At 37.7% G+C, this 26,219-nt stretch overlaps 1 protein-coding gene across 4 annotated transcripts in view; it reads right to left on the reverse strand.

Moving 5' to 3' along the window:
- Window positions 1-26,219, reverse strand: part of G3BP2 (G3BP stress granule assembly factor 2) — an 88,287-nt gene that overhangs the window by 5,556 nt on the left and 56,512 nt on the right. For 3 of the 4 annotated variants that reach the window (XM_052641882.1, XM_052641883.1, XM_052641884.1), the window contains 8 exons: window positions 11,346-11,464; window positions 9,065-9,146; window positions 8,172-8,345; window positions 7,627-7,717; window positions 6,662-6,764; window positions 5,962-6,142; window positions 4,875-4,973; window positions 490-592 (listed from right to left, as the gene is read on the reverse strand). In XM_052641882.1, the coding sequence (XP_052497842.1) occupies window positions 490-592; window positions 4,875-4,973; window positions 5,962-6,142; window positions 6,662-6,764; window positions 7,627-7,717; window positions 8,172-8,345; window positions 9,065-9,146; window positions 11,346-11,440 (928 nt within the window). In that variant the 5' untranslated portion in view covers window positions 11,441-11,464. The remainder of the gene's footprint in view (window positions 1-489; window positions 593-4,874; window positions 4,974-5,961; window positions 6,143-6,661; window positions 6,765-7,626; window positions 7,718-8,171; window positions 8,346-9,064; window positions 9,147-11,345; window positions 11,465-26,219) is intronic. The other variant, XM_052641885.1, reaches the window with a different exon arrangement.

The following is a 26,219-nucleotide window of genomic DNA, read 5'->3' on the forward strand; positions in this document are numbered from 1 at the left end:
CCTCCTCCCGAAAGCAATCTAAACATATTTATAGAATTCAAATATAGGTTCTACATATATTAGCTAACAATGGAAACAAGTCAAAAATCATGGCAACTTACTTAATACCTAAGACAATCAAAATAAGAAGAATCAGGGTGTGCTTATTGTTTATCTGTGAAGAGATAAGAGTGCTAAGTAAGAGAGTAGGTTATTGGCAGCTCGGTTTTGAATTCTTAGAACCAGTGACAATAACCAAAGAAAATGTGTCTCAAAATTCTCTTAACATTTTCAAAATACATGTCTCTATGGCATGTCAACTAATTTCCCCTCAAAGTTAGTTGTTTTACCCAGGCTGTATATATATCAGATTACTTTAGCCTTTAAGCAACTTGGTACTAAAAGGATTTGCATATAAAATACATTATAATTTAAAAAAATTTTTTCAGTTCAGTTTTTTCTAACTTTTCAAGTGCTAACTGCTGAAGATCACAGGAGGGGCTGACTCACCTGGTCTTGGTCCTCTAGGAGGGAAACCAGGTCGTTCTCTAGGTCGTTGTTCACGGACACGAGGTGGCTGAGATTGAACTTCTGGTTTAGCTTCCACTCTCGGCTAAAATACAAAGGAAAAAAACACATTATAAAGAAACACATTTCACAGGAGAAAAACAACCAAACTAAAGCAACAACCAAGTCACCAGCAGGCATTATGGTAATTTTAAGTCTAGAATATTTTTAATATATGTCCTATATATGTGAAACATAAATTTTTATAAGGATATTCTGTACCAATCTAGGACTGTAGGGTAAATTTTGTTTTCTCACTCTAGGTTATAATTCATAAGCTGTTTTTTACAACCATATTTTTTCAATAAAGTTACATCCACAATGAGACAGATACTGCTACAAAAGTAAAAAATGCAAGATGAGCCATTTCATGTAAATACATATACAAAATAAAAAGCCGTCTTATCTTTGGAAGATAAGAATATATGATACATACTTCTAATTACCTAGTTTGTTGCCCTTCAAATTTAGTGCTCATATAAACTCCACATCATGAATAATTTTTTAAATCAATATTTTGGTAATTCAAAATATAAAATTTAGTATACGCTGGCACCTAAAAATACTACCTTAAAGTTAAGATGCACACAAAAAACAATACAGGAACGTTTATAGCATCTCAAACAGTCAAAGATGTCCTTTAGCTCCCTGTTGTTCTTCCTTATGAGAGAGGTATGCATTTATTTAAGGACTGACCCCAATAATGTTTCTTAACTGTTTCTTGAGGGTGGTAGGAGAAGTAATAGATCATTTTAAGTTACCCTCCAAAAGTTTCTGCTAACTGCTAAATTAAATACATGTAATTAAATAACTATTAAAAACATAAAATGACATCTACATCTATTACCTTTTCCTTCATACATGGCATTTCAGTATTTCCAACTTCTTCAGGCAGTCTATTGCCCAAATATTTATGGTCCAAGGAAGAGAGAAAACATATGCACCTTCAAAGAATGCTGAAAACACTCAGCAGAAATGTGGAGAATGTGTCCTCAAGTCAGAAAACTAGCTATCTTTATGGCTGACCACCTCTGAGTACCTCAGCCCAAGAGTGGCTCAAACTCTTTCATAGTTTATATAACTGGGATACTATAATTTGCAAGGACAAATTTTGATACAAAGAGCTATGTTTTTTCCAAAAACAATTTCTTGTTTCACCCACTGTAACCAAAAGGTATATTATCTCCTATCCTAGCAGTCTTTAATAAATTTGCCTGTCTCACTCAGTTATTTTTCTTCTAGAGTTCCTACTTCTCTCAAAATGAAGTTGCTTCCCATGTTCTAGAATTTTTAGCTAAAAGAAAATTTTTCAATGTCTAACTCTTTCAGGTATTTAAATTATTTATGTGTATTTATTCCTTCAAGGACCATATCTTATTTCTACACCAGAAAAAGTACCAAGTACAGTGCTATTAAACACAGATGTTCAGTAACTAATAGTTCATTTAAAATTAAATTATATTTGGTTCTCTAATTCAGAACCTGTAGGAGAATGTTCTAGCCTGACCAGGGAGCCAACATTACAGCCCTGAGACCACTGCTATCTGTATTTAGAATTTAAGACTACATAATAATTTAATGGAAAAGGCAAGTTATTTAGAAATTTCAACTGAGGAGGGCAGGGCCTAAAAGCACAACTTGAACAGTATGAATAAAAAACCTTATTAAAGAACAGATATTTTCTAAAGTTTGATGAAGCTAATACTTAAGGAACAAAGCAAATCACACTTTTTAATTTAAATATCTAGAAAAACCTCAATTCACTCAATCCAAGAAAAAGAATCCTAGCTGACTGATTCAGATTCTTTTCAAAAGATAACTAAAACAAAAATAACTACAAGTAGCAAAACAAAAAAGTTCTTATCCTTTAAGGATTTAATATTAAAAACACAAGTTTAAATAAGTTCCAACATCTTACAAATAACCCATACATGAATTTAGCAACTTTTTAGATATTTGATGTCAGTACAAGAAAAATACCAGACAAAAAAAATTTATCAATATTTCTTTCAATATGTGTCAACTAAGCCAGCTATGCACTTACAATTCTTCAGGATTAATTTCATGAAAACTTCTTGCTCCAAGGAGATAAAGTAACTAAGACAACCACATACAACCTTCAGGCCTGAAAATTGATTCCATGCAACCAGAAAGTGTGCTCACATGACAAATTCCACAAATGAAAGCAAACAGAATATGAAATAAAAATGAAACCATCAAATCAACTCAGTAACAGCAGGTAAAACCACAACTAATACGTACTTCAACCAAACAAAAGCTATTTAAATGAACTAATCAACTTCCAACAAATCTGCCAAGAAAATAACTTAACTACTTCTAAATTCATGCCTACCAATACTTTGGAATTACATTTAATTCTTTTATTAATGTGTGCTAAGTCGCTTCAGTCATATCTGACTCTTTGCGACCCCTTGGACTGGAACCCATCAGGCTCCTCTGTCCATGGCATTCTCCAGGCAAGAATACTGATGTGGGTTGCCATTTCCTTCTCCAGGGGATCTTCCTGACCCAGGGATCGAACCCGTGTCTCTTATGTCTCCTGCATTGGCAGGCGGGTTCTTTACTACTAGCATCACCTGGGAAGCCTTTTATTAATAATCTATGCTCAAAGTGTTAAGGAAATGGATACCATACCAAAGTGACAAATAAAACTGAATGGTTTATTAAATCAAAAGGAAAACAATTATGAATCCATTCTTATACAGCTTAAGGAGATCAGAAACTTAAAGTTTTTATTATAAATGTTTAAAAGTTTGTCTTAATAAGGGGATAGGTTATTAAAACACAATCCAGTCTCTTACCCTTATTTTTTTTTCTTAAAATTTTATTTCTCTAGACAAAAGGCTAGGATCTAATATAATATAATATACAGACATGACTTAGATATAGCACTCCTCTTCTTTGATGTAAACAGAGATACACTGCCCTGCAAGGGCTGAAGAAACCTACAGGCTTGCATGGGTATCCAACTGCATGAATTCAAAGCCCTGCTATTTTATTTATATAGCTGTCTGACCTTAGGTGAAGTACTCGATGTCTCAATTTACTTGTCTGTGAAACAGGAATAATAATAGTAACCATTCTCACAAGGTGGTTGTAGGGATTAGGTAAGAATAAATAAGTACTTTGCACAATGTGTGGTGCCATACTAAAGGCATAACAGGCATTAGTTACTCTAACTTTTAACTAGCGCTAAGTTTAAAATAAATGTAGCCAACTCTCTGAAATTCAAGTAATAATTCAAAAAATTCCAAACACAAATCTGGTAAGAAACCAAGAATTCCAAAAGAAAATTCAGAAAATCACTTCTTGAGTCTTCAGATGGGTAGAAAAGTACAATCAGTACTTGGCAAAATAATTTTCTTCATTAAGACAGACTTCTAGTTTGTGTTCTGAGGTAATTACTCAGTATTTCCTGAATATCTAGCTGAAAAAAAAAAAAAAAAAGCTACCACAAGGCCACGTATTCTATTACATAGCTAATTATGTGTACCAACACCAGGCAGACTGCCTAATAATTCCTAGCTACTTTTGAAATCTCACAGTTTCAATGTTTAGAGCACAAAAAGAGGTGTATAAACACAATTTTATGTGCACTAACCATTTTAAATGTAAATTTTATACCGGAATGAAGCTTGACTCAAAATGTAGGAGAAGTACTGGACACCCTTTAACTGTGCCTATTTACTTTAGAATTTGGTTAACTCTAAAGTATATCTAATGAACACATTAGGTAGCCAGTGTCTTTATTTTTCAATGTTTTTGAAAGCTCTGAGGTGGGTAAGATGACAGACAAAAGGTAGAATACTAGAATGATCAGTTAAGGTGAACACTACAGTCATAAGTTGGTACAGGCTTCAATTAAACAGTATGAACCACTTACAGACTGAGAGCTTAGGCAGTGCTTTTTTTTTTTTAAGTTTTCTGTTTAAAAAAAATAACAATGATTCTTTATAATGCCATACTACTCTGTGGCTTTCAAATTTCTTCCCTAATATTTTTGCTAAATGATATTTTAAACTTATAAAAAGGAGTTTTTTGGTTATTTTAAGAAGGCTTTTAAATGACAATATATATTGTTAAAACTAACTAAATCTGTAGTATTTCACACACCCATACCCCAAATACCACCTATATAGATGATGAATGGAGATCTGGCATTTAAAGTGGGTGCAACTGACATTTAATACAATTTTTTTGTATATTTAATCCATAATTTCTGATTGACTCATTTTAAAAAGTATGAAAAAGATAAGCAATTGGCAATGTAACAAGGATACAATCCAATGTGTTCACAGATTGGTTACCTGTGAGACTGGTGCTTTAACATGGGGTGGAATTCCAGAGGAAGAAACAGTGCCACTAGGAGGCAGGTTTTTACTGGTCACTGAAGCCCAGGAGAAAGCCTGCAGGAAATGCAACAAACCTAGGCTACTAATCATGGAAAACCACCAACATTCCTATAGGGAAACTTCCAAATATATATTTTCTTTCATTTCTAAACTATTGCTCTATATTGGAGGACTCCTAAAAAGAAAGGCACACACACACATGCCAGTCTATGTGCCAGGTTTCAAAATCTCATTATGCAAGATTATGACTGTTTGTCTGAACTACTAAATAAATCCACAAGCAAGTTCCTATACGCTCTAAGTAGATGAGCAAGTGGCAAGCAAAACCACTAACAACTACACATGCTAGAAAAATAAGAACCTAATAGAATCAATTTATTTCCCCTTTTGGGGGGAAGATAAGGTGTTGTGATGGCGCTAAGGGGAGAGAGGAAGGACAGAAAAGAAGAGAGTACTAGCTGGAAACTTTAATAGACATTCACAAATAGAACAAGCAATCTCCTCCTCTCACTACCCAAATATACCTACTTTACAGAAAGATAAAAGATGTTTTAGGTAGGTTTAAATGAAACACTATGGGTATCACTCATCTTTCCAAGACAGTTTGGTGTAGTAATAAGGAAATTGTTCCCATTTAAACCAGAAATAGCACACGTATCACTTGTTTTAACAATAGGCCAATTTGTTTTAACTTGGGAAACTGCATGACTCCTATTTGCATCCGTGTGTAGAGGACTTAATACAGAATGGAAGAGCAACTCTCGGCTTTATTACATGGACTCAAATAATTTCATGTATGGTACTAAACACTGCACACAGATAAGAATCAATCTTAAATTTTATTCTGAGGGGTGTTTTTTAGGGGGTGAAATATGATTTCCTCAGAATTACAAAAAAAAAAAACCCCACAGCTTCTTTCATACACATAAAAAAGCATAGTTTACTATTCAGCAATTAACACAACAGAACAAAGGTCATGCTTCATTAATGGCACCGTATGAAAGCGTGATGTTACGGGTCTAAAGAGTTCCTCTGATCTAACCTTTGGTGGTTCCTGTGGCAGAGAAACAGGTTCAGCAGGCGGAGGAGAAGCAGACTTCTCCTCTAACTCTTCCAAGTTCTTCTCCTCCACTGGAGGTTTCAGCTCTTCAGTCTTTGTTTCAGATTCGGGCTCAGGTTCAGGTTCATGTGAGGATTCTTCTAAAGGCTCCTCTATGCCATTACTACAACAAAACATTTCGTTCACTTTTCAGCAGGAGTGAAATGATCAACTCAAATAGGAGAAAATTCAGCATTTCTCTAATTAATGGGCAGAACAAGTAATATACACTGTTTTGAAGCAAAGTTCATTAAGAACCAGAAGGCAGAAGGAACAATACTCTCAAGCAGCATTTCTTTAACCTAAATGTAAAAACTGGATTACTCAACATGTTTACTTTAGCACTAACTATTAGGAAGTAAGGAAAACCCATTATTTAAAAAATTAAATGCCTACTCTGTGTTGTCCCAAACAGTACACATTAGCAAGTGATTAGTTTTAGGTCAAATCCACGTTCGATTTTTGAATTAAACGTAAGAATGCTTTCCAAATTTCTTGCATATACATGGTAAATACTCAGGCACAGGCTACATAGCTTTATCAAGAATTTACTTTCAGCAACAATTCTAGGAACAAAAACCACTTGCAACTACATGATATGAATAGTTTAGGCCAAAGGTGGCCCTGCAAGCACTATTCTTACGTCACAGGGTGAGCTTCATAGTAACCACTGTTAGCATTCTCCTGCACAGGTTCTGGAGACGGTTGTCTTTCCTCTTGTTCTTCCTCTACTTCATCTTCTGATTCTGACAACACATAATACACCACATCTTTTTTTAAGAGGCTTAATATACAATTTCATATATATATTTTTAATGTTCAAAGAAATCATAACATAGTTTAAAAATAGCGTATTTCTTGAAAGTACAAAGACACTTAATATTCCTTGTTCTCTTAAAAAAGAGCAAGCAAGAAGAAGTTTGGAATTACACTATTTTTTAAAAAGATCTATTAGTAAGAAAAGGAAAGAGTAGGAAAAATTGGTCTTTCTTTAAAAAAATATTTATTTATTTGGCTGTGCCATATCTTAGTTGCAGCACGTGGGTTCTAGTTCCCTGACCAGGGATCAAACTCGGGCCCCCAGCATTGGGAGTGCAGAGTCTTAGTCACTGGACCATCAGCAAAGTCCCCAGAAAAAATGGTCTTAAAGTCATAACTCAGTTTCCTTTGCCACATTAATTCAATGAAGCAATAATGACAGAGAATAAGAAACAAGCTGATGTATGTCAATAGAAGATTAAATAATTATGGTATAGACAAAAAAATAAACAGCTAACAAAGATATATTAGATAAAAAAAAGGCCTAGCTTTGAATCAGCTACTTCCACTTTTAGAATATAACAAAATTCTGTAGTAGGCACCAAATTCTTGGTTATCTATAGAGAATGACATTGAGGGAGATTTTTTCCTACTTTCTGTGTATGATTTTTATATAATTTCATATAAAGAACACCTGTTTTTTAAACAAACCAAAAAAAAAAAAGAACAAAAAGGAGCAAAGGGGCTTTGACTCAGTTACAGAGTCAAATTTATGTAAGTTTCACACTTTACATGTTATTAAAGAGTAGTGATACCAACAAAACCCTTGTATCTTGAAAGTAACCTCACCTTCATCAAGTTCTGGTTCAGAATCACCAAATACTTCATCTTCATAACGAAACATATCATTGTGAACATAAAACTTATTTGGAACAGATCCCTATTAAAAAAAAACACCCAAATACTCCATAAATACCCATAAACATGGTATGACATAAAGAGAATAAAGTTTTTATTTTAATACAGAATTTTAATACAGAATTAATATATAGACTAAATATAATTTTCCAAAGCTGAACATGCTATAATGTTAATATGAAGAAAATCACAGAATACTTAAACTCAAGAAATTACTTTCAAACTATTAATACACTTTTAATATTACTTCTGTAATCTTAATCATCTGTTTGCACATTTGTATCAGAATCTCGTTTTTTTCTGCTAAATAGTCAAAGCACAGAAAGTTCAAATAAACGAACAGGTCCAACACAGATTTCTCAAAAACAGCTACATGCATATCTATACCTGTAAGAGGAAACTCTAGCCACTTCCAGCAACTAGTTAACTGCAAAATGAAATCACATAAATGAAAATTAATTGAAACGAAAACTTACTTCAGGAGCCAGAACAAAGGTTTGCATAAACTTCCTCTCTGGTTGTCCACTGTTAGACAGCAAACCCATGACCTGGACCACTACTCCATCACTCAAGGTTGCATGAGCATCCACGTGACGAATTTTAGTATGACATTCGCTGAAGTTCAGAGATAATACTTTGTGGTGTATATCCTTTATTAGGAGAAGGTAGGGAGGAAATACAAACTCATGATATTGCATTACCTTTTTAATACTAGGTTACCTATTCAATACTACAGACTTCACCGATTTCCTCACAACTCTAGAATTCTAACTGCTTAATCTCTCTGCCTCATTTGAATCCACTCCGCCATGCTATGCATTACTGACAGACCCATGCTCCATAAACTATGTTGACTACTACATGACCTCACACGTGGTTTTACTTTCCTGCTTGTCTGCATTTCTTCCTTCAGTTTCATCTTGTTTGGTAAGGCCAATCCTATAATTCAAAGACTAGCTAAAATCCCACATCCTCTACATAGTCATAAGGAATATATTTCTATTCATTCCTATAACATAAGGTTTAGCCCACATTTCTATAAATGTTATACACTGTCTCAACTGTTTCAGGTATAAAATACACCAGTGATATAAAAATGTCCCATTTTCTCTTTTGTATCCATGCCAATGTTAATACTGTGCTTCCTACAAAATCAATGTTTATAAGAACTCAAAGCACATTTGACAAGTATTGCAACATAAATTTTAGCACAGCTAACTGATTACAGTCAAGAAGAAATCCATGGGCACAAGAAGGCTGTTTTCCAAACCTCTAACTTAACTTAAATAAAATAATCTTAACTTAAACAAGTTAAAGTAAGTTTAAATAAGTTAAAATAATCTTAAATGTATATGAAATTGACACTTACATTTTGGCCATAGACAGCCTCCTGGGGCTTTCCACTAGCATCTACTCCACCATGAACATAAGAAGAATTCCTGCCATAAAACCTGTAAAAGCATTGATAATGATTAACATTAAGTTATGAAGAGAAAGAAGTCTAAGAGGGAGTAGAGTCCCGCTATTAAGCAGAGCTAGTTTCCAGGTCTGGCTCTGTCATTTATTAGCTGTGTAACCTTGAGACTTAACAGTCTTCAAGTTCACTTTCCTTGGTAACTTGGAACAAGAGTAACTTCTCCACAGAGTTACTATAAGGATTAAATGAGCAATGACATAGAATTCTTAGTGTACGTGGCTATTAGTTATGCTGTCTTTAGCTATTCTCATCTTACTGTATCTATATGCTGTTAAGTGGGAAAATGAGACATTCAAAATATTCTAAATACAGATGCTATTTATTTACCCATTTTTGTCAAATATAAAAAGTTGTTTAGATCTGTTTAGAATCAGATACTATTTAACATTCATTCTACTAAGAGTTCCAAATGACTACTAATTCCAAAGGCTAAGGTTAAAAGTTTAGATTTAAATTAATTGAAATAATTCAGAGATCAAGTTTAAAATATATATATATTATTTTAGCATCTAATTTCTCAATATTTTTTATACTGCTCTTAAGTACATGATAAATTATAGTGTTTCTCTGGTATTAAAGCAACTAGGAGATCTTCCTAAATTAAGGTTATCAAATATGCAAAATAAATTTTTTCATAAAGAGAATTCAGCTCCTATTGCAATAAATCATGGAAGACTTCCTCTATGACAAACAACTTTCTCAGTGCACTACACATGTATTGATTCATTCTAGTCTCCTAACAACCTCAGGACTAAACTAAGTGCTGTTATCTAAATGAACAAACTGAAGTTCAGAAGAGGTTAAATTAACTCCTCAAATGTTACACACCTATCAAGTCAGAGCAGCTGGCTCCAGAGCCCATGCTTTTAACCACTACCCATATTTTTTTTTATGTTTACACTGTTCTGTCTCATGTACTACTGGCAAGCATGTATACAGTTATCATTTGGACAATTTGGCTGTTAGGTGTGCATAAGAAAAGCTTTAGAGAAAATCATACCTTTGATTTAACAATTCTATTTCTAGGAAGTTATCCTAAGGGAACAACTAGAAAGATGCCCAAAAACGCACATGTAAGGACATGCACTACAGTGTTAGTAACTGAAAAATTTTAAACAAACTTAAGAAAAAGTTAAAAATGCTAATACCTACACAGTGAAGATAAAATTTCAGATAATGAAAAGCCTTAATAATTCCATTCTCCTTCAAACTCACATATACTGTCAACAGGAATGTTTTTATTTTTATAATCATAAAAATGTACAGGTACTGATTCATTTTTGGGGAGGGGGGCAGTGTTAGTTATCTAAAAATGTCTCCTGGAATAACACAGGGAGTATTACACACATGCTTAACAATGGCAGGGCACAATGCAAAACAGAACTTTAGAATGCCCAGCACATTTATACAGAAACCTATATATCAAAGAGAAAAGTCCTTTAACATTCTTTCCCATGCAAAGCGGCAACGACATACTTATCCTTAACTCATCTGGCTAGGGTGTTCTACAACAAACGCTGGCAAAGCGTCCTTACAAAGGTCTCACTTATCTTTGACCTACTAAAAAATACAACAGGTAGAACAAAAATGATAAATACTACTCATAATATAAATCAATTTCATTTCAATCTCTGGAAAAAAGTAACCTTATACATGTCTTGCCAAACTAGTAAATAAGACTACTGTTGCCATCTCACAAAGGAATATTTTCTTGTGAATCAATCTGAAGGAATTTTCACAAACGAAATCAATTAACTGATTCATTTCCTAACACTGCTACAGAGAACTTTTAAAAACCACACAAAAACCAAACGAAAAACTTAACCTGTGATTCCCATCAAGACTAGAACCCATTAGTTGGTCAAGTTTGTGGTTTAAAAAAAGAAACAAACATAAAATACCAGACTATGTAATTGTGTATGTTAAGTGTGTGTACAGATGTGAATGTGTTATATAATGGGATCTGATAAGTGTTTTTCTTACTGCAGATTTCATTCAAGGAGGAAACTTGAAAAAAGATGGGTTTTATGCCATCAGTTTGTTAAAATATTGGATGAGCTTTGTAAAGATACTTGTCAGGATGCAAGGAGACAGGAAAGACAAAATTTATATGTAGTCATATTCAAGAAAATAAAAGTAAATAAAAATAGTAAATAATCCAATTAAAATTTACCTGTGTAAATATTCTGGAGCTTTATTCAGCAAAGTATAATATTGCCTCACAAACTCCCGCCCTACAAGCAGCGGACTGGGCTTCTCCATAACCATTTCTTTGCTGCACAATGTCAAATACTAGGGAAACAAACACAGGAATAATAACTCTTAAAAGTCATCTTTGTTAAATACCATGAAGCAAATTTTCTTAGCCATTCAAATGAAAGTAAAATATCACTTATTAAAAAATAACAGTAAAATAATAAATTCCCAATAACTACTTACAACCTCCAACATTTGCCATTTCCTCTTTCTCTCAATGTCTCTATTTCTTGATCTCCCTATGTTTCAATACAAGGGGTGGTGGCATGTCCAGTGCTGTCTCAGACTAGGTGGCACCATAATAAAGTCTTTTTACTCATAGTATATTTTTCCTTTGGGGAACATTATCTCCTACACTCTTAAATTCTAATGGTTTGTTTTTGAAAACTAAGCAGAGGGCGCAACTCAAGACTTGGGAGATTGCACTTACAGACAGTACTAGCTTTTGTCTTCTTTATGTAATACTCTCGCCTTCTAGGGATTAATTGCACTGTTTCAAAATCATAATAATTACCATTAAAAATCAGCAATACTTGAAATACTCAGATAATGGTGTTTACATGTAGTGTATGTCTTTTCAACCTTTCTTGACATTAATTATCTAACTACATGTCAGGCACTGTTCATAGTAAGTGGGATACCTCAGTGAACAGGACTCTAGCCTTCGGAGTTTATAATCTATCATGGAATATAGACACGCAAACAGGGAACAGAATGGGTTAGGTGCGACCTAAATGTACCTCTAAGCCCCAACTCTCAAAGATAAGTAAAAAATATAATAGAAACATAACCTTTCATCATTTAAAGTAAATAATGTATGCCTAGAGCCCTCCAAACAGGAAAAGTCATAACACTAGGAATTAAGAGAAATGGGAGGAAAAAAGAGAAAATATGAGTATCACTAATTTAAATACACATATATACACACACACGTTTGTGTGTCAAACTACTGAGCAAATCAAGATGCAGTTTAAATTCCTGTTAACAAATAAACTTCAACGTGGGTTTTTTTGCTGCACTAAATTTGCTGGATCTTAGCTCCCTGTCAAGGATCAAACTCATGCCCTCGGCAGTGAAAGTGAGAAGTCCTAACCACTGGACTGCCAGGGAATGCCCCCAAAGTAGGTCCCCTTTTAAAAAATTTCACAAAGATAGCCCACCATTATCATTACCACTGTGATGCTTTTTAATAAAAATCAGATACCAGCCATAAAGGAGCCTACAGATAAAACTCAATTAAATTAATCCTGGTGACGCCCAACTCAATTTTTACATAATACTGTATTAGGTTCCCTGTTTCTCCTTTTGCGATTGCCTTGAAACTCTCAGTTGATATTAAAAAAATATTCTTTTTTTTATTATTCTTTTTTTTATATAATGCTTAACTGCTTCCAGTGCCAAGGTCTGGGGGGAGAGGCAGTGGCAAGAAGTCCTTGAAGCAGCCGAAGAAACAGGAGAAGGAGATGGAAGAGAAAGGTAAGGCTTTCAAGCAGTAACAAAAAGAGGAGCAGAGAAGCTGGAGGAGCTAAAAGCGAAGGCCATGCAGAAGGCGCCCCAGGCCACAGGCAGAATTTGGAAATCTGGCAAAAAGCTGTTCCTTATGCCTCCGGTGATGGTAATCCTTACTTTCGCTGCTGTTTAAACACTGCATTCTCTTTCATAACATTTTTTGCCACCAATAGCTAGAATAAAAGGCTTCCCTGGTGGCTCAGTGGTAAAGAATTCATGTGCCAATGCAGGAATAGTGGGTTCAATCCCTGGAACAGGAAGATCCACCGGAGAAGGAAATGGCAACCCACTCCAGTATTCCTGTCTGGGAAATCCAAACCCCATGGACAGAGCGGCATGGCGGGCTACAGTTCATGGGGTCACAAAAGAGTTGGACATGACTTTGCAACTACACAACAACAAATAAGCTAGAATAAAGTGCTGTCTTGGAGCCCGCGGCACATTCAAGAAAAGAAATGTTCACACAGTGGCTTATCCCTTCAGTTCTCCCTTAGTCATTTCTATCCTAGTTGTGAGGTCAAAGTAAACCCAGCCTAGAATCCAGGCAGTCTGTTCTTCAATCTTTGCTCTACCTTAAATTCTGTGCAACTTACATTTAAATCAACTCATTTAAAAAAAGATAAAGCACCAAGCAAAATTAGACACAGTCATTTCAGGTGCCATTAGTTTCCCCCAAACCTAAAAACCTCCAACAATAAGGATTAACAAATCCTGATGCATAAAGAGACTTATTTGCTATGTTTAAAGAAATGAAGCAGGGACTTCCTCCGATGGCTCAATGTTTGAGAATCCACCTTGCAATGCAAGGGGATGGGGCTGATCCTTGTTTGGGGAACTAAGATCTCACCTGTCACAGAGCAACTAAGCCTGAGCCCATGCACCACAACTAGAAAGCCCAAGCACCAAAAGGTAAGCTCCTCTAGGACACAATGAAGACACAGGCAAATAAACACTCCTAAAAAATAGTGAAGAAAAAAACCACAGTATTTCTATTAAGAATGATAGGCAAGGTTGAGGAACAGGAGATTTATCTAGTAAAATTTTATAAAACAACAAAAACGTGGAAATTATGTACATTTAATACTACTGTTAACAACTGATGTCAAGCTGTGGCAAAATACTAACTTACCCTCTGAATAAAATATTATGTACAGAACAGTTTTGTTCAAAGGTCAATGACAAAAAACACTATTAGGTATTGTTTCTGAGTTTGGGGATTCTCATTTTCCCCTTATTTTCTTCTCTACTTCCAGATTTTCTTCAGCGAGACTTCGTTGCTGCTGCTGCTGCTAAGTCGCTTCAGTCGTGTCCAACTCTGTGAGACCCCAGAGATGGCAGCCCACCAGGCTTCCCTGTCCCTGGGATTCTCCAGGCAAGAACACTGGAGTGGGTTGCCATTTCCTTCTTCAATGTATGAAAGTGAAAAATGAAAGTGAAGTCGCTCAGTCCTGTCCAACTCTTAGCCACCCATGGACTGCAGCCCACCAGGCTCCTCCATCCATGGGATTTTCCAGGCAAGAATACTGGAGTGGGGTGCCATTGCCTTCTCCAGCGAGACTTTGTTACTTATCCCAATTTCCCATCACATTTATAAAGTACACATTCACCTGCCACTTTTGTCACCTACGTACTGCCAGAGTAAAAAAAAAAAAAAAAGTGTCACACAATCAATATCAAAGAAAGGTCAAAATACACTGGAGTTTTTGCAACAAAGTTCAAGAGAGGCTTCACACTGCCCACTACCTTTACAGTTACTAAAGTTGATGGCCATGAAGCCATGGTATCATCAATTTAGATCAGAGAGACAGGCAAAGGAAACTGGCAGTGGGGGTAACTTTTTATTTGATTACTCAATAAATTACATTTATTCGAAAAGAGATAACCTGAAAAGTGAACTTTGAATGGGGAATGAGATAAAGCAGCGCTAACCTGGTAAAAGCCTAAACAAACAGCTATGCATAAGAGGCTGTGCAAAGTCCAGTTTTTAAAAGTTACAGGTAAACTCCCACAGGGAATAGATGAAATGAAGATGTTACATAGAGGATGGTGTTCCAATTAAATACACTGACTTAAATGGACTCAATTTAGAGGGCTAAAATATAACTGACTGATGGGAAATCAACTACATTAACCAGAAAGTAAAAAGTATGGAGGGGAGGGGTATGGAAAGCAACCTCACTCTACTTTTAACAACAGGTTAATGTATTCTACACAAACAACATGGGAAGCTACAAGGGCTTCCTTTGTAGCTCAGTCGGTAAAGGATCTGCCTGCAGCGCAGGAGACCCAAGGTCAATCCTTGGGTTGGGAAGATGCCCTGGAGAAGGAAATGGCAAACCCACTCCAGTATTCTTTTCTGGAAAATCTCATTGATACAGGAGCCTGATGGGCTGCAGTCCATGGGGTCGCAAAGAGTTGGGCATGACTGAGCGACTAACACTTACTTACACAAACACTTGCACTTACTTACACAAAGAACCGCCATCTTTCAGTTTTCTCCCCTGGAGTAGGGAAATGCATTCACAGAAAAGAAACCAAGTCATAGGCAAGAAATTTATGGGATTTGGGTCCTTTCACTTATGTTTGTATATAAAATAAAACCCTGAACATCAAAGTAAGGAAAGGGTTTTAACTAAAGCCATGAAAAAGCCTTAACCTTTTGAGATGGTTAAGTGATTTCTCAACTCACAAATTAAGAAGTGATGTTTAGTCAAGCCTACAAGACTATAGAGCCAAGATTTAAGAATACTGCTACTGCTAAGTCACTTCAGTCGTGTCCAACTCTGTGCGACCCCATAGACGGCAGCCCATCAGGCTCCCCCATCCCTGGGATTCTCCAGGCAAGAACACTGGAGTGGGTTGCCATTTCCTTCTGCAATGCATGAAACTGAAAAGTGAAAGTGAAGTCGCTCAGTCGTGTCTGACTCTTAACGACCCCATGAACTGCAGCCTACCAGGCTCCTTCGTCCATGGGATTTTCCAGGCAAGATTTAAGAATACTTATGTACAAAAAGAATCTTCAGAAGGTTGTTAGCCTCAAATCAACTTCAAAGAGCAATTATCATCTAACACCTTTTTACAGAATGTCAAATTCCCCTATAAAGTCCTACTTTCTCCCAAAACACGTGATTATGTGGAGACTGTTGTCACACTGGAACATACAGTGTAAAAGGTACTCTTTTCCTGTCAGTTAAAAGCAATATCATCCTATTTATTCATCAAGATACCAACCTGATTACATCTGGCTTTCCATACTATTTAACAGAACCTCAACTACCTCAGAGGTCATTCACTAACTCTGCCTGTAACTCCTGTGTATCTTCAAACATCTTTTTATTTGTTCCTGTCTTTCCTCTGAATTCTCAAAGTACTTTTTATCATGCACTCAGTTCAGTTCAGTCATCAGTCATGTCCGAGTCTTTGTGACCCAATGACTGCAGCACACCAGGCCTCCCTGTCCATCACCAACTCCCAGAGTTTACTCAAACTCACATCCATTGAGTTGGTGATGCCATCCAACCATCTCATCCTCTGTCGTCCCCTTCTCCTCCTGCCCTCAATCTTTCCCAGCATCAGGGTCTTCTCAAATGCGTCAGTTCTTCGCATCAGATGGCCGAAGTATTGGAGTTTCAGCTTCAGCATCAGTCCTTCCAATGAATATTCAGGACTGATTTCCTTTAAGATGGACTGGTTGGATCTCCCTGCTGTCCAAGGGACTCTCAAGAGTCTTCTCCAACAGCACAGTCCAAAGGCATCAATTCTTTGGCGCTCAGCTTTCTTCACAGTCCAACTCTCACATCCATATATGACTACTGGAAAAACCGTAGCTTTGACTAGATGGACCTTTATTGTACAAGTAATGTCTCTGCTTTTTAATATGCTGTCTAGGTTGGTCATAACTTTGACAAGGAGCTATCATGCACTCTGCACTCTATTAATCATATTCTGACCTTAATTACTAACCGTGCATCTATCTTAGTCTTCCCCTTCTCTACTCCCCTCTCAAATATTATAACCCAAGTTCTCCCTTAAATGTAATTCTCTAGAAAGTCACGATTCTCAAAAATCCGATGACCTCAGTCTTCTACCAGTCTGCATCACCATTGATGCTCATCTCCTCCTAACACTTCTGGAGTTCTACCATGAGGCAACTTTCCTTCTCATTAAAATGCAAAGTTCTCAAGGTCTGTCTTCTACTGCGTCAATTACTGATCATCAAACAACTTCAGCTCCCAGATTTACCTAAATTTGTATAGTCTCTGCTAGAATTCAAATTTGACATCTTAACCCCTTGCTGAATACGCACACATGATCTCATAAGTAAACCAATACATACACGCTCCCCTATACAGATAGAGCAGTTTCCTTGTGTCTGTTAATGATGCCACCACCTTTTTTACTTGAAAGCTCAGTCCTAAGTGAGTTGTCCTCTTTAAAAAGCTTCCAAGTAAAATCTTGACAACTCAAAAATCTCTTGGAATTTGTCCCATCCTTTCTGTTTCCCACAAAATTCAGACTCTTTCAGTTCTTTCTCAAAAGCCTTCCAAACTGGTACAGTGGATGGGAATTCGCCTGCCAACGCAGGGGGCAGGGGTGAGGTTCCTTCCTGTTCTGAGAGGATTCCACATGCCGTGGAGCAACTAGGCCCGTGACCACAACTACTGAGCCTCTGTGCCTAGAGCAAGTGCTCAGCAACAAAAGAAGCCACCTCAGTTAGAAGCCGGAGCACAAGGAAGGGCAGCACCTGCTCACTCAAACAGAGAAAGCCCACAACACAGCAACAAAGATCCACCACGACCAAAAATAAAGGAATAATTTTTCTAAGTTTAATGTCCTCATTAAAAAAAAAAAGTCTTCCAAACTTCTGTATCATGTGTAGCATTCATTGTACATGTAAAATTGAAACACCTGCATTCAGTTTGAAGTATTATGCCTTCCACAGAAATCCAGGCTGATATACACAGCCCTAACCAACATTTCAAATGTACCTTCCCCTACACTTCTCACCTCTCTAAACAAATTCTATGTTCTTGGTGGCTCAGATGGTAAAGAATCCACCTGCAATGCAGGAGACTTGGTTTCAATCCCTTGGTTAGGAACATCTCTCAGAGAAAATGGCAACCCACTCGAGTATTCTTGACTGGAGAAACCCAGGGACAGAAGAGCCTGCAGGGCCACAGTCCATGGGGTTGCAAAGAGTCAGACATGACTGAGCAAATAAGCAAGAGTATCATACCACTTAGCATCTTTCCCTGAACTTGCAATTTTCATACTCTAGGCTACTGTCCTACTTCATTCAACACCAGCTGGATAAATAGGTGGGACAATAAAAATTCATTCAATATTTATTAAATACATACTGTCTAAGGGCCAGAAACTATGCAAGGAAAAAGAGAGGTGAATATGACAGACTTGATCTGCTGCTCCAAAGAAATTTCAAGTCCAGTGGGAGACAGAATTCCTAAATGCAATTATCTAATGTGATAAATGCTACAGCCCTACCGCAAAGAATGTACCACTTGAACTGGAACAGGAACAGAAATCTGGCATGCAGAAGATTGAAGGAAGTATTCCAAATCAAAGCTATTAATAAAAGAGAAAATATTTAGGGAACGACCATCTCTTCTAAACCATCAATTCTCCTTCATGGGCTTTTCAAAAACATACTCAAGATCCTATTCCAATCCTACCTGGCTTTCTTAAATAGGTCCCTCATTTCTTCTTCTTAGTACTACGTGTATCATCTTTGGCTCTTTTGATTAACACATTTAGTCCTAGTAATGTGTGCATGTGCACAGGCATAACCCTCTCCTGTTTGGAAGATTCCTTAAGTCAATGCTAAACAAAGGCCTGGCAGTGTTATGCTTCCAGGAGATGCTCAAGAGATTCTTTGCAGCATCTACGACTCCTTTGTACTTAAGAGGATTAAAAAAAATTGTTGAACAAATCTGTGATGCTGAAGACTTCTAAAGGGAACTCCCTGGTGGTCCAGTGGTTATGACTTCATGCTTCCACTGCCAAGGGCAGGGGTTTCATCCGTGGTCAAGGAACTAAGATTGTGCATGCCACAAAGCACGGCCGAAAAAAAACCCACAAAACACTCTTAAGAGAAGGAGCCTACCAAAATACAAAGGTATTTCAATACTTTCTAAAGTGCTATGAGGGATGTAATGTACATGATAAATTTAAGTTATTAACACTGCTCTACGTTACATATGAAAGCTGTTAAGAGACATTAACACTGCTCTCTGTTACATATGAAAGCTGTTAAGAGAGTAAATTCAAAGAGGTCACATCACAAACTTTTTCTTTCTATTCCTATAATTTCTTATCTGTATGAGAGGATGGATAGTCAAACACTTATTACGATAATCATTTCATAATGTGTGTAAGTCTAATCATCTTGCTGTACACAAACTTATATAATGCTATGACAATTGTGTATTAGTTTCTCAGTTGTGTCTGACTCTTTGCAACCCCATGGACTGTAACTGGCCAGGCTCCTCTGTCCATGGAATTCTCCAGGCAAGAATACTGGAGTGGGTAGCCATTCCCTTCTTCAGAGGATCTTCCCCAACCAAGAGATCAAACCTGGGTCTCCTATATTGCAGGCATATGATTTACCATCTGATGCAATGTGGGAATGCTAATGGAAAAATAATTAAGTCACTAATCATGTAATTTCAAAACATTTTGGAAGCCAATCTTTTACACTCTAGTTTTTTTTTTCTTTTAGCTGCCCCAGCACTTAGTTGCAACCCTGGTAGCTCAGCTGGTAAAGAATCCACCTGCAATGCAGGAGACCCTGGTTCAATCCCTGGGTCAGGAAGTTTCCCTGGAGAAGAGATACGCTACCCACTCAAGAATTTTTCAGCTTCTCTGGTGGCTCAGAGAGGCAGTAAAGAATTCGCCTGTAATGGAGGAGACCGGGATTCGATCCCTGGGTTGGGAAGATCCCCTGGAGGAGGGCATGGCAAACCACTCCAGTATTTTTGCCTGGAGAATCCCCATTGACAGAGGTGCCTGGTGGGTTAAGCCTATGTGCCACAACTATTGAGTCTGTGCTCTAGAACCCACGCTCAGCAACAAGAGAAGGTACCACAATGAGCAGCCCCCACTTGCTGCATCTAGAGAAAAGCGCAAGACCCAGCAAAGCCAATAAATACTTTTTTTAAAATTTGGAAGTTAAAACCATGATGACATAGCACTAAATATCTTTAATAATACTTACATCAAAATCTAAAAGTACTGAGTGCTTGCAAGGATAGGAAAAGTTGGTAGGAATTGAAAAAAGGTACAGTTACTTTGGAAAACAGTATGGCAGTTTCTCATAACAGTAAACATACATGTCTCATATTACCCAGCAATTCCATTCCTAGATATTTATGCAAAAGAAATTAAACATATGTCTATACAGAGAACTGTATGTTTTTTCTAGCAGCTTTATTAACACTCAAAACCTGGAACACAACTAAATGATCATTAGCCAGGTGAATGAACAAACTGTGGTAAATCCAAATAGTCAAATACTACTTGGCAATAAAAATAATTTACCAGTAATATGCAGGTAGCACTAGTGGTAAAGATCCACCTGCCAATGCAGGAGACCTAAGAGAAATGGGTTCCATCCCTGGGTTGGCAGCTCATTCTTCTTGTGTGGAAAGTCTCATGGACAGAGGAGCCTGGCAGGCTACACTGCATTTATAGGGTCACAAAGAGTCAGACACAACTAAAGCGACTTAGCACACAAAATGCAACAACATAAATGAGTTTCCAAAGTATTACTCAAAGATAAAGTTAATGCTCCCCTTCATGTATCACTGCCTTCCCCGGGTGAAGGGGCATGCCTAACTCAATGAAGCTATAAGCCACGCCCTGTCGGGCCACCCAAGGAGGACAGTTCATAGCAAAGAGTTCTCACAAAACATGGAGAAGGTCCACTGGAGGAGGGAATGGAAACCCGCTGCCAATTTCTTGCCATGAGAAACCCACGAAGAGTATGAAACAGCAAAAAGGTATGACACCAGAAGATGCCCCCAGGTTAGAAAGTGTTTGATATGCTACTGGGGAAGAAAGAAAGAAAGAAAGAAAGTGAAGTCACTCGGTCGTGTCCGACTCTTTGCAACCCCGTGGACTGTAGCCCGCCAGACTTCTCTGTCCATGGGATTCTCCAGGCAACAATACTGGAGTGGGTTGTCACTTCCTTCTCCAAGGCATCTTCCCCACCCAGGGATCAACCCTGGGTCTCCTGCATTGCAGGCAGATGCTTTATTACTAACACCTCCAGAAAGAATGAAGCTGCTGGGCCAAAGCAGAAATGATGCTCAGCTTCAATGTGTCTGGTGGTGAAGATAAAGTCTGATGCTGTAAAAAACAGTAGTGGATAGGAACTTGGAACATTCAGTTCAGTTCAGTCTCTCAGTCGTGTCCAAGTCTTTGCAATCCCATGGACTGCAGTACGCCAGGCTTCCCTGTCCATCACCATCTCCTGGAGCATACTCAAACTCATGTCCATCACGTCAATGATGCCACCCAACCATTTCATCCTCTATTGTCCCCTTCTCCTCCCACCTTCAATCTTTCCCAGCATCAGGGTGTTTTCAAATGAGTTAGTTCTTCACATCAGGTGGCCAAAGTATTGGAGTTTCAGCTTCAACATCAGTCCCTCCAATGAATATTCAGGACTGATTTCCTTTAGCATGGACTGGTTGGATGTCCTTGCAGTCCAAGGGACTCTCAAGAGTCTTCTCCAACACCATAGTTCAAAAGCATCAATTCTTGCCAGCACTCAGCTTTCTTTACAGTCCAACTCTCACATTCATACACGACTATTAGAAAAACCATAGCTTTGACTAGATAGACTTTTGTTGGTAAAGTAATGTCTCCTTCTTAATGAAACATTATTAAAGCTTTTTAGTATACTATCTAGGTTGGTCATAACTTTTCTTCCAAGGAGCAAGCATCTTTTAATTTCATGGCTGCAGTCACCATCTGCAGGGATTCTGGAGCCCAAAAAGATAAGGTCTCTCACTGTTTCCACTGCTTCCCCATCTATTTGCCATGAAGTGATGGGACCAGAGGCCATGATCTTAGTTTTCTGAATATTGAGTTTTTAGCCAACTTTTTCACTCTCCTCTTTCACTTTCATCAAGAGGCTCTTTAGTTCTTCACTTTCTGCCATAAGTGTGGTGTCATCTGCGTATTCAAGGTTATTGCTATTTCTCCTGGCAATCTTCATTCCAGCTTGTGCTTCTTCCAGCCCAGAGTTTCTCATGTACTATGCATATAAGTTAAATAAGCAGGGTGACAATATACAGCCTTGACATACTCCTCTCCCGATTTGGAACCAGTCTGCTGTTCCGTGTCCAATTCTAAGTGTTGCTTCTTGACCTGCATACAGATTTCTCAGGGAACAGATCAAGTGGATTGGTATTCCCATCTCTTTCAGAATTTTCCACAGTTTGTTGTGATCCACAGAGTCAAAGGCTTTGGCATAGTCAATAAAGCAAAAGTATATGTTTTTCTGGAACTCTCTTGCTTTTTCGATGATCTAGTTGATGTTGGCAATTTGATCTCTGGTTCCTCTGCCTTTTCTAAATCCAGCTTGAACATGTGGAGATTCATTGTTCATGTACTGATGAAGCCTGGCTTGGAGAATTTTGAGTATTATTATTGCATAGGAACCTGGAATGTTAGGTAAAGGTAAATCAAGGTAAATTGGATGTGGTCAAGCAGAAGAGGACAAGAGTGAGTATCAGCATCTCAGGAATCAGTGAACTAAAATGGACGGGAATGCCTGAATTTAATTCAGATGACTATTTTACATACTACTGTGAGAAAGAAGCCCTCAGAAGAAAAGGAGTAGCCCTCACGGTCAACAAGAGTCTGAAATGCACTACTTGGGTGCAACATCAAAAACAACAGAATGATCTTGGTTCATTTTCAAGGTAACCATTCAATATCACAGTAATCCAAGTCTATGCTCCAAACACTGATGCTGAAAAAGCTGAAGCTGACCAGTTCTATGAAGATCTACAACACCTTCTAGAACCCCCCAAAAAGATGTCCTTTTCATCATACAGGACTGGAATGCAAAAGTAAGATGTCAGGAGATACAAGAATAACAGGTAAACTTAGCCTTGGAGTGCAAAATGAAGCACAGCAAAGGATAACAGAGTTTCATCCAATGAACACACTAGTCATAGCAAACACCATTTCCAAAAATACAAGAGAAGACTCTACACATGAACATCACCAGATGGTCAATACTGAAATCAGACTGATATGTTCTTTGCAGCTGAAGATGGAGAAGCTCTGTACAGTCAGCAAAAACAAGACCCGGAGCAATCTGAGGATCACTCAGATCATAAGCCCCTTATTCCAAAATTCAGACGCAAATTGAAGACAGTAGTCAAAACCACTAGGCATTCAGGTATGACCTAAATCAAATCTCTTATAAATATACAGCAAAGGTGACAAGTAGATTCAAGGGATTAGATCTGGTAGACAAGAGTGCCTGAAGATAAGGATGGAGGTTCATTACATTGTACAGGAGAGGCAGTGGCCAAAACCATCCTAAGGAAAAAGAAATGCAAGAAGGCAAAGTGGTTGTCTGAGGCTTTACCAATAGCTGAGCAAAGAAGAAAAGGGAAAGGCAGGGAGAAAGGAAAAGATATACCCAACTGAATGCAGAGTTCCAAAGAATATCAAGGAGAGATAAGAAGGCCTTCTTTGTAAACAATGCAAAGAAATAGAGCAAAACAACAGAATGAGAAAGAAGATAGACTTCTTTCAGTATGGGAAGCTAGGTTTCAACAGTATGTGAACTGAGAATTTCCAGATGTACAAACTGTATTTAGAAAAGACAGAGGAACAAGAGATCAAATTGCCAACATCTGTTGGATCATAGCAAAAGCAAGAGAATTCCAAAAATTATCTGCTTCTGCTTCACTGACTAGGCTAAAGCCTTTGACTGTGCAAACCATAGAAAATTCTTCAGCAAACCGTAGAAAATTCTTCAAGAAACAGGAATACCACACCACCTATCTGCCTCCTGAGAAACCTACATGCAGATCAAGAACAAGAGGTAGAACCGGACATGGAACAACGGACTGGTTCAAAACTGGGAGAGTACATCAAGGCTGTATATTGTCACCCTGCTTTTTTAACTTCCATGAAGAGTACATCATATGAAATGCCCTTGTCAATCAAGATTGCTGAGAGAAATATAAACAACCTCAGATATGCTGATGATACCACTCAAATGGTAGGAAGCGAAGAGGAACTAAAGTGCCTCTTGATGAAGGTGAAAGAGGAGAGTGAAAAAACTGGTTAAAACTCAGCATTCAGAAAACAAAGATCATGGCATCCGTCCCATCACTTCATTCCAAACAGATGGGGGAAACAATGGAAACAGTGACAGACTTTTACTTTCTTGGGCCCCAAAATCACTGCAGACAGTAACTGCAGCCATGAAATTAAAAGATGCTTGCTCCTTGGAAGAAAGGCTAGGACAGACCTAGACAGTGTATTAAAAAGCACAGATACTACTTGGCCAACAAACTTCCATATCGTCAAAAGTATGGTTTTTTCAGTAGTCATATATGAATGTGAGAGCTGGACAATAAAAAAGACTGAGCGCTGAAGAACTGATGCCTTTGAACTGTGGTGTTGGAGAGGACTCTTGAGAGTCCCTTGGACTGCAAGGAGATCAAACCAGCCCATCCTGAAGGAAATCAACCCTGCATATTCATTGGAAGGACTGATGCTGAAGCTGAAGCTCCAATACTTTGGCCACCTGATATGAGGAGCTGACTCATTGGAAAAGACGCTGATGCTGGGAAAGACTGAAGCAGGAGGAGAAGGGGATGACAGAGGACAAGATGGTTGGATCACATCACCAATTCAATAGACATATTTTGAGCAAACTCTGGGAAACAGTGAAGGACAGGGAAGCCTGGTGTGTAGTCCATGAGGCCGCAAAGAGTTGGACACAACTGAGCCACTGAATAACAACAAGAGCTCTCTCCAGGAAAATCAGAGATGCCAAGGGAACATTTCATGAAAGAATAGGCATGATAAAGGACAGAAATGGTAACGGCCCAACAGAACCAGAAGAGATTAAGAAGAGGTGGCAAGAATACACAGAATAACTATACAAAAAGGTCTTAATGACTCTGATAACCACGATGGTGTGATCAACCACCTAGAGCCAGACATCCTGGGGTGTAAGTCAAGTGGGTCTGAGGAAGCATCACTACAAACAAAGCTAGTGGAGGTGATATAATTCCAGTTGAGCTATTTCAAATCCTAAAAGATGATGCTGTTAAAGTGCTGCACTCAATGTGTCAGCAAATTTGGAAAACTCAGCAGTGGCCACAGGACTGGAAAAAATCAGTTTGCATTCCAATCCCAAAGAAAGGCAAAGCCAAAGATGTTCAAACTACCACATAATCACACTCATTTCACATGCTAGCAACATAATGCTCAAAATCCTTCAAGCTAGGCTTCAACAGTATGTGAATCAAGAACTTATAGATGTACAAGCTAGATTTAGAAAAACCAGAGAGGAACCAGAGGTCAGATTGCCAACATTTTGTTAGATCATAGAAAGAAGCAAGAGAATTCCAGAAAAGCATCCACTTCTGCTTCATAGACTATGAGAAAGCCTTTGACTGTGTGGATCATAGCAAACTGTGGAAAATTCTTTCAGAAATAGGAGTATCAGATCACTTTACCAGTCTCCTGAGGAATCTACATGCAGGTCAAGAAGCAAGTTATTAACAGAACTGGACACAGAACAACAGAATTCAAAATTGGGAAAGGAACACAAAGCTGTATACTGTCACTCTGCTTATTTAATTTATATGCAGAGGACTTAATGTGATATACTGGGATAGATGAATCACAAGCTGGAATCAAGACTGCTGGGAGAAACAGTAAATTCTAGAATGCTACAAATCCCATCTTCGGCGGGGGGGGGGGGGGGGGGGGATAATACAAAAAGAAGTATACAAGATAAAATGTGTTGTGGGTCTAGGGGGGGGAAAAAAACTGCATATCAATTCGCACCACCACTGGTAAACTATTTATTATTAAAAAGAGTATAATTAATTTTGTAATTTTAAAAAACATTTTAAAATTTTCACTTGGCTTTCTGATAATCATAACAGATATATGTTATTGGTTCAAAAACATGGCTCTAAAATAAAGATCAAAAGTGTGAAAATTAATTTAGCACTAGTAGCAGAGCAAAAATAATCCGACATTATGGCTACATTAG

Source organism: Budorcas taxicolor, chromosome 6, assembly GCF_023091745.1.
Source record: "Budorcas taxicolor isolate Tak-1 chromosome 6, Takin1.1, whole genome shotgun sequence".
NCBI classification, from domain to species: Eukaryota; Metazoa; Chordata; class Mammalia; order Artiodactyla; family Bovidae; genus Budorcas; species Budorcas taxicolor.